Here is a 10,287-nt window from a genome sequence, read left to right on the forward strand (position 1 = left end):
ACTATGACAATGACTTTGTTCTCTAAAATGTACAATGTAATAAATATTTGACTGAATATTGTAAAAGGGGGACAGGTTAAAAATATACAAACACCATAAGAAAGGAGAGGAAAAACAAATTATGGTATTATAATACATAAATAAGCATTAAGCGGTATTAAAAATACTTTAAAAGATTTCTATGACAGTGAACAGAAGTTTGGCTATATCTTTATTTATTTATTATTATCATTATTTTTTATAATCATTCTTTTATTATTATTATTATTTATAATTTTGATAGTGGGCAATATTAATTTAAATTTATCTGTGTTTGGCGATATGGCCGGGTGTGGGATCATTGTTAGAGATATATTTTTAACGTCGCCACTTTAATTCCCGTTTATTTGCATTCAAAAAACATATGATCCCATTTCATCTTCACTTGCAATTTTAATAAATATTTTGGCCAACAAATTTTCCTATTTTTCTGTACGTCACTTTTAACCGCACTGAACTGTACATTTGTCGTGTGGTCCTTAAATAAGCCAAACTAGATTCATCTATAAAATACTTTCCGCATAGCTTATAGCTTATAATTATAAACCTCATGTAAGTCATTGTATGTAACAAATATAATGTACACAGTTAATAACCATTTTAGTGAATCCTGATTTCATTTATCTGTACGCCATTTATTTCAACTGTAAATATTAATATTGCATGTGAGATAAACTCTACCACGATTCCGATTTCCCCCCAAATTTCTTTTCCTGCATGTACTCCCTTCTATACTTTATTTATGTACTACATATATCATACATCTTAATATGAACGTGACACATAGTTCCAATGACCCTGGTGTTTCAACTACTTCAAAATTGGCATTGAATGTTTCTCACTTTTAACACATGTCACTCTAATAGATCACTCACCTACTCTTAGATGACATGCGAAGAAAAAAAAAATGCTAAAACGTCTAAACAGAATATACTCAACACATCTCTGTTTTGAACAGGTGTTAAAATGATCACACAATTACAGAAAATAGTTGTGAAATTAATATGCAGAACAAACTGCAAACACAATTCTGGAAAATAAAATGTGGTTTGATAAATGGATTTTTGTTCAATTCAATTCAATTCTTTATTCACTCAGAACCAGATCACTGGTACAAGAAGTACATATATACATATATACAAACAACAAATACAGTCAAGGGTCAAGAAATAGACAAGTACATGCACATAAAGAAAAAGAAAAGAGCGAGAAAAACATCTAGTCAGTTATATATAGAAAACATAAAACAATTTTAAAATTTTTCTCGATAAATTTTTGATTTTTGTATTTTTGTAAAATATTATTGTAGTGTTATTTGTAGCTCATTTTTTAAGCACCATAAAATAAAAAAATTAAGACTCTAATTTGTTAGGGAAATCATAGTCATCTGAGGTTAGAAATGTTTGGCTTGACAATTTCACAGTTTATTCTCAGTGATTTGTGTATCATTTTGTTCAGGATGTTGAGACAAGACTATTTCCCAAATTTTAATTTAAAACTTGGAATTTGCAATGTAATAAATAGCGTACAAATGCAGTATTACACCTCACTTTAATATGACCCTTTTATTTTTTCTCCTTATATTTCAGTTTAGAAAAAAACGACATTTTGTAAAATCACTGGTGTGACAACAATTCAATAATCTGATCAGCATCGATATGTTAAAAATATTTCAATTTAAGTGCGACATGAAAATTTAAGTAACATGCATACTCACTTTGAATTACAAAGTCAGCACTGATCTTGGGTCCGTGTAACACTTAACAATTCAAATTTCTAGAAATGATTTTGAGTTTTAAAATGTATATATAACAGTTCAAATATTTAAATTTCAAAAACTCTAACTGGTTTGGTATATTGAAATTTAACCTTTTAGTTCAAAAACCTAAATTTTCAAATTTCTAAATAAACAGGTTTTACAATTAATTTTAACATTTTAGATTTTTACCTTAAATGTTCAAAATTCAAATTTCCCAAAAAGATGTTTGTATTTTAAAACTTTTTTATCCCACCGGGCCATCTTGAATTTTACAACTGATGAACTTAAATCTAAATATCTAATGAGCTTTTTCAAAAAATAAAATTACTACACATTGTCTGGATTAAATAATATAAAAAATATGAAATTGGGACAAAAAGTGACCATTTGCTTCACTTTTGGCATAGATCTGTACATGTATATGTGAATTTGCAGTCTTGATTGGGGAAAAATGCATCTCATGTATAGTGCTCTACATAATAGTAGCAGCAGCATTCATTGAAAAGTAACACACATTTCGTTTCTTAAATTATGCTCCTATATAGAGGCATCTTTTCGAAAAATTTGGGTGGCCGTGAAAACGGCCGTTTGGTTTATTTCAAAGTCGTAGACAGACTTTTTACTTGCTGGCGGACTTCTGGGTCTTCTTGGGGAGGAGCACGGCCTGGATGTTGGGCAGGACACCACCCTGGGCGATGGTCACGCCGGACAGCAGTTTGTTCAACTCCTCGTCGTTGCGGATGGCCAGCTGCAGATGACGGGGGATGATTCTGGTCTTCTTGTTGTCGCGGGCGGCGTTGCCTGCCAACTCCAAGACTTCGGCGGCCAAGTATTCAAGAACGGCGGCCAGGTACACGGGGGCACCGGCTCCCACTCTCTCGGCGTAGTTGCCTTTCCTCAGCAGACGGTGGATACGACCCACGGGGAACTGAAGTCCGGCACGGGATGATCGGCTCTTGGCCTTTCCCTTCACCTTGCCTCCTTTACCACGTCCTGACATCTTTGAATAGTTACGAGTAGTTGACGCTCAAGAAATGAAATCAACGAATAACACATAAACTGCCTTCGAGACCCTATTTAAACACGCAGGCGGATTGAAATGAGTAGCCAATCGGCACGATCGTATCTTACACACTTTGTCGCGCGCCGAACAACACTAGTTTTCTCGAGGGTTCGTACTGTACTTGTCCGCCGTTATCCGTCCGTGCGATATAAAAGCAGCGAAGCGCGAATCGACACTCATAGTTTTCAGTTTGTAAACATTCTGTCAACATGCCACCCAAAGTCGGATCTAAAGGAGCTAAGAAAGCAGCCACCAAGGCCAAGGCCCAGAGAACTGGGGACAAGAAAAAGCGCAGGAAGAGGAGGGAATCCTACGCCATCTACATCTACAAGGTGTTGAAACAGGTCCACCCAGACACTGGTGTTTCCAGCAAGGCCATGAGCATCATGAACTCTTTTGTCAATGACATCTTTGAGAGAATCGCTGCCGAGGCCTCCCGTCTCGCTCACTACAACAAGCGATCAACCATCACCAGCAGAGAGATCCAGACCGCTGTCCGTCTCCTCCTGCCCGGTGAATTGGCCAAACACGCCGTCTCTGAGGGAACCAAGGCTGTCACCAAATACACCAGCAGCAAGTAAACTGCAACTCTGTAGTTCATCAAAACAAAACGGCCCTTTTCAGGGCCACCCAAATTTTTCGAAAAGATATCTGCATTACGGTCTTGAGAAACGAATGTGTATATAAGGTGTTTATGGGTTGTATTTACCTTGTTCAATTATTTATTTATTTCTAAGTAGCATTAGATTTAAATTGTTGCCTTTGTTTACAATAACAATTAAGAATTATTAATGTTTTGTAAAACCTAAAAACTCACTTAGACACATATGGACACATTTTCAGAAGAATACTTGAATATTTAATGCCCTTCATTTATGTACATTAAATATTTACAGACGATGAATAAATGAAAAACAAAAAAAAAAAAATCAAGGGCCCCACAGAAAAATTCAGTAACATGATTATCACATACTAAAAAGAAATCTGTCCTAGGGCCAGTACACACAGTAAGTCTGGGATCTGGATTAAAGTATTTATTAAATGATGATACTTAGGCAGCATAGTAATATTCTGTAGCACTGTAACAAGAATGGTGAATCAACCAACTATCAATGAAAATAGATAAGTTCACAGGCTGTTACTCTGAAAGCAGTTTTCACTGGTGTTCTGAGATAATTCATTGAGTCTTTTTGTTTTAGTTCTCTAAGTACCATGATATCATAATTTATACAAATATTTTGCAGTTGTCTGAGTCGTGTAGAAAAGAGAAAGGAGTTTTTGACATACACTGTGTATGACAATACTTGAATATGTAATATACACTTTAATATGACACTCTTATATATTATACAGAATCATATCATGAGGAAAATAATAATTAAAAACATTTTTTTGAAAAAAAAAAAAAAAAAAAAAAAATGTTATTAGTCAGCTGTAAAGTGTATTACATAAGATTTTTGTAAAATAAAACGAGTTTTATACTTACCTGTCTTAATACATGTCTTATCGTGTGTACTGGCGAAGAGTAACCCCTTCAACAATACAAAAACAAAATAAAAACAACGTTACCCATTACAGGTTATCTTCACAGGACATGAAAGCTGAGAGCATGAGAAAAGGTCTTCATTATTGATTGATAAATTGTTTTTCACTGAGGGGAAAGTATGAGAAAGAGAAAAGAAATGCATTGCATGTTAGAAATTCATTATGATAGCATTCATTATTTCTACTGGAAAATGTACAAGGATGATATGGGATATGTATATATTATGTTATGAAATAAATAAATATATGAATCCTAGGAACTAGTGTTTCACACGTTAGCCTATAAAAATGTCATCTCGCTTAACATTTTGTTTTTTTATGTGTGTGCATGTGCATTTGTTTGTTTCCCACATGGATGAGGACCAAGATTCATCACATTATTAAACCATGCTGGTTTTCAGAAGTATATTTTTTTGTTTCTTTTGAAAAATAACCATGTCATTGTTGTTGTACCATGTGTTGGATTTGGATGCAAATATAATAAAGTGAAGAAAAATCAAAAAGAAAAAACAGGCAACTGTGATTTAATATAATTTTTATATTGTTAAAAGTGTTAAATGTTAAGGGAAAATCAGCATCTAATCACTTCAAGGAATATGAAGCCTATAACAAGAAGGATAACTCTTGCTTCCTTGTCAGAGTGGAATTGACCAGAAGAGCACTACTTGGGCTCTTGATTTTTTTTTTGTTTTTATTTTATTTTTATAAAGTTTCGTTGATCAACAAGTATTACAAAGATGTAACGATAGCTAACCCCTACATGTCGTTTAATTTGCCGTGTGTACTCGATGTGTCTTTGGAGATTATCAATTGGATTTTAACAATTGGTGGGGGGGGGCTCTCTCAACCTGGGCCCCTCTTTGAAGATCAGAAATGAGACATTGGCATAAAATGTTAATAAATTATAATCGGATTATAAGAACATAAAACAATAACTACTGTTTTGTTTTCCCTACCCTGTGAACAAGTAACTGCAGGAATAGTAACCCAACTATGTTATGCCTAATTCCAGTAACATATGGTATATTTCTTGACAATTAATAATTTTACATAGAACTAACTGCCCAGCTATTAACACACACGTTTCTTTTTTACACGTCTGTTTAGAGGCATCTTTTCTAAGAATTTGGGTGGCCGTGAAAACGGCCGTTTGTTGTTGCTTCTTCAAAAGCAAATGTTCATAGGGCTATCTAACCACCGAATCCGTAGAGGGTACGTCCTTGTCTCTTCAGGGCATAGACAACGTCCATGGCTGTGACAGTCTTCCTCTTGGCGTGCTCTGTGTAGGTGACAGCATCACGAATGACATTCTCAAGGAAAACTTTCAGGACCCCACGGGTTTCTTCGTAGATGAGTCCAGAGATACGTTTGACTCCACCTCTGCGTGCAAGACGACGGATGGCGGGTTTGGTAATACCCTGGATGTTATCTCTCAGGACCTTCCTGTGACGCTTAGCGCCCCCCTTTCCAAGACCTTTTCCTCCTTTACCACGTCCAGACATAGTTCAGCTCTCAGTAGATAATCTTCTGAAATGCTCTATCACGACGAGAATCACGGTATATATAGCAGTCACTACACGACGCGCTAGAAACTACAATGTCTTGAAAACTCGGCAAGTGCCGAAAGCACACTTGAAAGCCACAGCGCGATTGGTTTACGCTCTGCGCGCCTTACATATGTTTTTGTTTACGTTTGTATACCCTTGAGCTGCTACTAAACCGTGTCACGTATTTTTAAGCCATCATAATTTCAGCCTTTCCATAACTATTGTTCAATATTTAGAATATAGTAGTAATTTTATATTTCGATTCAATATTCATATTCATAGGATAATTATTACTTTTTCTTTGTTGGATGGTTTCTTTCTTTCTTTCTTTTATCAGAGTATTACATTATAACCAATAATCAGAATTTAATTTGACACCACGATATAAAAATTTAACAAGTGTATCATTAAAAAAAAACAAACAAACACAAAAAAAAAAAAAAAAAAAACGGAAAAAAAGGAATGAAGTAAACTTTTAATAGGTTGTCAGGGAATGCACGAATTTTATGTTTATTTCTCTCTCTCTCTCTCTCTCTCTCACCATATTTTTATTGTTGTAATGATCGAGGTCGGAAAAAAAAGTATAATCAATGTATCTAGGATTAAATCACAATCATTCTTGAATGGAGTTCAATAAACTAACTTTGTCATATTATTTCTCAATTTTCTTTTAAAAGCAGCATTCACTGTTTTATTGTTTGTACTCTTTCTGTCTATCCGAATAAGCAAGATGTATTCTGACTAATAAATACAATTGTCATTTGTACGTGAAATACACAAGAGACGTGTTTTTTCCTTCATATTCCCTTCTTTTGATGAATCAATGTTATCAGATGCCTTTGTGTTATTTCTACACCGTTGAATGAATGTGTGTAAGGGTGTTTTTTGTTTGTTTGTTTTTTCGTGTTTGTGCGAGACACTCGCTTGTTCATTAACAATAATACGACTGCAAACTGCCGTAATGTTATTCCTGTGTACTTTCCTAAATACAATAAATAATTTTCATTCAATATTTCCCCACTAATCCCCAGACCTTATTCAGAGGTTAATAGGTGAAACCTGTAGTAGATTTACCCCGTGTTTTATATATTGTTACGTTTCTTAGGATTGCATGAAGGCATCTTTTCTAAAGATTTTGGTGGCCGTGAAAACGGCCGTTTGTGTTTGTCTGAGACAAGGATAAGCTTAGGCTCTCTCGCCACGGATACGTCTGGCAAGCTGGATATCCTTTGGCATGATGGTCACTCTCTTGGCATGGATAGCACACAAGTTAGTATCCTCAAAAAGTCCGACGAGGTAGGCCTCGCTGGCTTCCTGGAGGGCCATGACGGCTGAGCTCTGGAAACGCAGATCGGTCTTGAAATCCTGAGCGATTTCACGCACAAGGCGCTGGAATGGGAGTTTCCTGATGAGCAATTCGGTGCTCTTCTGGTATCTCCTGATCTCACGGAGAGCAACAGTTCCTGGCCTGTATCTGTGAGGTTTCTTAACGCCACCGGTGGCTGGTGCGCTCTTACGGGCTGCCTTGGTAGCCAGCTGTTTTCGTGGGGCCTTGCCTCCTGTAGATTTTCTTGCAGTCTGCTTGGTACGTGCCATCTTCTCTGAATTCAGATCAAATGAATGACGAATGCCGAGTGTAGTATAGTTTTATACGGTTCCGTGGCTCGTGAATATATTTTGATCAAAGCTTCGAAATCAGCGCGCACGAAGTAAGGGTGTTTGTGATTGGTTCGGGATCTAGAAAGACACCTTGTGATTAGCCGCTTATAGCGCGCTTCGATTGGTCTTAGCTGAAATCATTTCAATCCACCTTTTTGCACAGAATTTGTACTTGGCAAAAATCAATGTTTTGCTGTTATTGAAAATAATTCTAAGAGACCCACTGGCTAAAAAAATGTACAGTCACAATAATTAGGACAATATTAAACCGTGATGATAGACATACAGCATTCACTTAAAAAATATTAATTCAATTATTAGTTTTAATTGTTATTAATTGTAATTAACATGTACATGTAAACTTTCCTTATTTATTTCTTGAACACTGGATTTCATTTAAGGCCCACAGAGGAAACAGTGAAGTTTTACCATCCCTGTTCATGTGCATAGCCATGTAAATACATAAATATTGAATAAATTGAAATAAACTCGATCAAGAGTTTGATGGCTCATTACTGCTTAGCTTTCTTGAATCTTGATATTTGTTTTCACTTCTGCTTTGTGTGTTCTCTGTATTAGCTATCCTCTTTTAATTAGCTTAAGAGACTTTAATAGGAACATTTAAAGTATTGTCAAACTTTAGGTCCAAGACCTAGACCCTGATTATATGTAGAAATAATATAATATTGAATTGTGTCATCTGTACCATGTAAATATGTAAATAAACCTGTAATTAAATGAGGGTGTTTAGCTCTCAGGAATCTTTTAACCATGTAAAAGCTACGGGACATTTGCATGAAAAATCACAGTCGTCGAAATTAATGCAACAAAGTATGCACCTTTTTATGCCGAGTGTGAGGCGTGAAAGTTATGGGCATAACACCTATACTCAGACTTGCGTATTGCATGATTTAAAATAGTTGAATTCTGAATGAGTGTGGGGGGTTCTGTTTATACATATATATATATATATATATCTATATCTATTTTTTTTTAACCTGAAAATAAAATGTTCATAAATTTTACTTACTTAATATGTAAGTGTTTCAGGATATTCATAGGAGAATATAGTAATATGCCTGCAGGCTATTTTCAAACATTAATGTATGATTATATTGATTTCATCTTATCATCCCAGTTCACCCTGGGTTTACAGTGCTATCGAGTTTTAATATGTACAATGAGGGCATTTGTAAGATGATTTAGAAATTTTAACACTATTTACTATACAAAGTTAGACATAAGAGAATTTCACACACGTTTTATTAACGACTGATATTGAGGCATCTTTTCTAAAAATGTGGGTAGCCCTGAAAAGGGCTTTTAGTTTTGTTTTTTTTTTTGGTTCAAGCAGACAAGTCCGACTGCTTATTTCTTGGCGGCTGCTTTCTTGGGAGTCTTGGTTTTCTTGGCTGCTGCCTTCTTGGGGGTCTTGGCCTTCTTGGGCTTGGCTGCTGCCTTCTTTGGTGACTTGGGGGCTGCCTTTTTCTTGGGGGACTTGGCTTTCTTGGGTCCGGCTGGTTTCTTGGCAGCTGCTGCCTTCTTCTTGGGTGTCTTGGCCTTCTTCTCTCCGGCTGGCTTCTTGGGCTTGGCGGCGGCCTTCTTGGGCTTGGCTGCCTTGGGTTTGGCGACTTTTTTGGCTTTAGGCTTCTTTTCGGTCTTGGGTTTGTCTCCAAGTTTGAAAGAGCCACTAGCGCCTGTGCCCTTTGCTTGCTTCAGAGCACCCTTTTTGACACCATTCTTCAGGGCCATCTTCAGGTGGGCGTTGATGGAGTTAACATCGTTGCCTACTTTGTAGTTGGCCATGATGTACTTAAGAATGGCCTGTCGGGATGAGCCACCCCGTTCTTTCAGAGATGCAACGGCAGCGCTGATCATGTCAATGTACTTGGGGTGGGCAGCAGGCACCTTAGGCTTTGCGGCCTTCTTCTTGGCTGGGGACTTTGCTGGTGCGGCAGTATCGGCCATGGCTACTTACGAGTGTAAAACGTCGACTAACTTCTCAGGAACTGTGAACAGTGAAATAGTCAGGTCACACGCACTTGCTGTTTTTGTTTACACCGAGCGCGGACCGCCTAGAAAACATCCAGTGTGTCGAGACGTCTGTATTTTGTTCCTGCATGTGTGTTTCAATGTGGGTATTTGCATCCTTGCTGCAGCTTAAAGAAGGAACTTCATCCCGATATGTCAGAAGAATCTCCAACTCCATAAATCTGTCTATCATTCTATCTATTCACATTTTTAGATTGTTCTTATTGCAGTGTTCAAATTCAACAAAATAGGCCCCCAGACAGTCACGATTGAATTTCGCAAGTTAAATTGTTCACTTGAGAAGCAAAATTCAGTAACGATATCTTAATTTTTCTCAAAATACACATTTAAGAATGCTAATTTGATTTTCCTGGCCTATAAATATAATCAGTTCCCCCCTCAAACTACGAGAAACACTCAAAGACTCTGTACTGTACTACACAGTGTCATGTCTGTACTAAACTGGCGCTGTACGTACGTGCGACTATGACAATGACTTTGTTCTCTAAAATGTACAATGTAATAAATATTTGACTGAATATTGTAAAAGGGGGACAGGTTAAAAATATACAAACACCATAAGAAAGGAGAGGAAAAACAAATTATGGTATTATAATACATAAATAAGCATTAAGCGGTATTAA

General features: G+C 36.4%; 5 protein-coding genes across 5 annotated transcripts; 1 reads left to right on the forward strand and 4 right to left on the reverse strand.

The window, feature by feature from the left end:
• Positions 1–2,390: 2,390 nt before the first annotated feature.
• On the reverse strand, positions 2,391–2,798 carry LOC134260711 (histone H2A). Its single transcript, XM_062743252.1, has one exon. The coding sequence runs from the start codon at positions 2,796–2,798 to the stop codon at positions 2,418–2,420; it is 381 nt and encodes a 126-aa protein (XP_062599236.1). The 3' UTR covers positions 2,391–2,417.
• Positions 2,799–2,958: 160 nt separating this feature from the next.
• On the forward strand, positions 2,959–3,794 carry LOC134260712 (histone H2B-like). Its single transcript, XM_062743253.1, has one exon. It carries the CDS (start codon positions 3,071–3,073, stop codon positions 3,440–3,442), a length of 372 nt encoding a protein of 123 aa, XP_062599237.1. The 5' UTR covers positions 2,959–3,070; the 3' UTR covers positions 3,443–3,794.
• Positions 3,795–5,311: 1,517 nt separating this feature from the next.
• LOC134260709 (histone H4) lies at positions 5,312–5,948 on the reverse strand. The gene has a single exon (XM_062743250.1). The coding sequence runs from the start codon at positions 5,906–5,908 to the stop codon at positions 5,597–5,599; it is 312 nt and encodes a 103-aa protein (XP_062599234.1). The 5' UTR covers positions 5,909–5,948; the 3' UTR covers positions 5,312–5,596.
• A 1,089-nt stretch (positions 5,949–7,037) lies between these two features.
• LOC134260713 (histone H3) lies at positions 7,038–7,551 on the reverse strand. The gene has a single exon (XM_062743255.1). It carries the CDS (start codon positions 7,547–7,549, stop codon positions 7,139–7,141), a length of 411 nt encoding a protein of 136 aa, XP_062599239.1. The 5' UTR covers positions 7,550–7,551; the 3' UTR covers positions 7,038–7,138.
• Positions 7,552–8,954: 1,403 nt separating this feature from the next.
• LOC134260710 (histone H1-delta-like) lies at positions 8,955–9,678 on the reverse strand. Its single transcript, XM_062743251.1, has one exon. It carries the CDS (start codon positions 9,578–9,580, stop codon positions 8,981–8,983), a length of 600 nt encoding a protein of 199 aa, XP_062599235.1. The 5' UTR covers positions 9,581–9,678; the 3' UTR covers positions 8,955–8,980.
• Between the last annotated feature and the right edge of the window lie 609 nt (positions 9,679–10,287).

The sequence above is a fragment of the Saccostrea cucullata genome, unplaced genomic scaffold, assembly GCF_032062105.1.
Source record: "Saccostrea cucullata isolate Sc308-1 unplaced genomic scaffold, CSIRO_AGI_Scuc_v1 ctg18297, whole genome shotgun sequence".
In the NCBI taxonomy this organism is placed as follows: Eukaryota; Metazoa; Mollusca; class Bivalvia; order Ostreida; family Ostreidae; genus Saccostrea; species Saccostrea cuccullata.

Excerpts from the sequence above, each read along its gene's own strand:
- LOC134260710 (XM_062743251.1), bottom strand. The coding sequence starts at position 9,580 with ATGGCCGATACTGCCGCACCAGCAAAGTCCCCAGCCAAGAAGAAGGCC.
- LOC134260709 (XM_062743250.1), bottom strand. The coding sequence starts at position 5,908 with ATGTCTGGACGTGGTAAAGGAGGAAAAGGTCTTGGAAAGGGGGGCGCT.
- LOC134260712 (XM_062743253.1), top strand. The coding sequence starts at position 3,071 with ATGCCACCCAAAGTCGGATCTAAAGGAGCTAAGAAAGCAGCCACCAAG.
- LOC134260711 (XM_062743252.1), bottom strand. The coding sequence starts at position 2,798 with ATGTCAGGACGTGGTAAAGGAGGCAAGGTGAAGGGAAAGGCCAAGAGC.
- LOC134260713 (XM_062743255.1), bottom strand. The coding sequence starts at position 7,549 with ATGGCACGTACCAAGCAGACTGCAAGAAAATCTACAGGAGGCAAGGCC.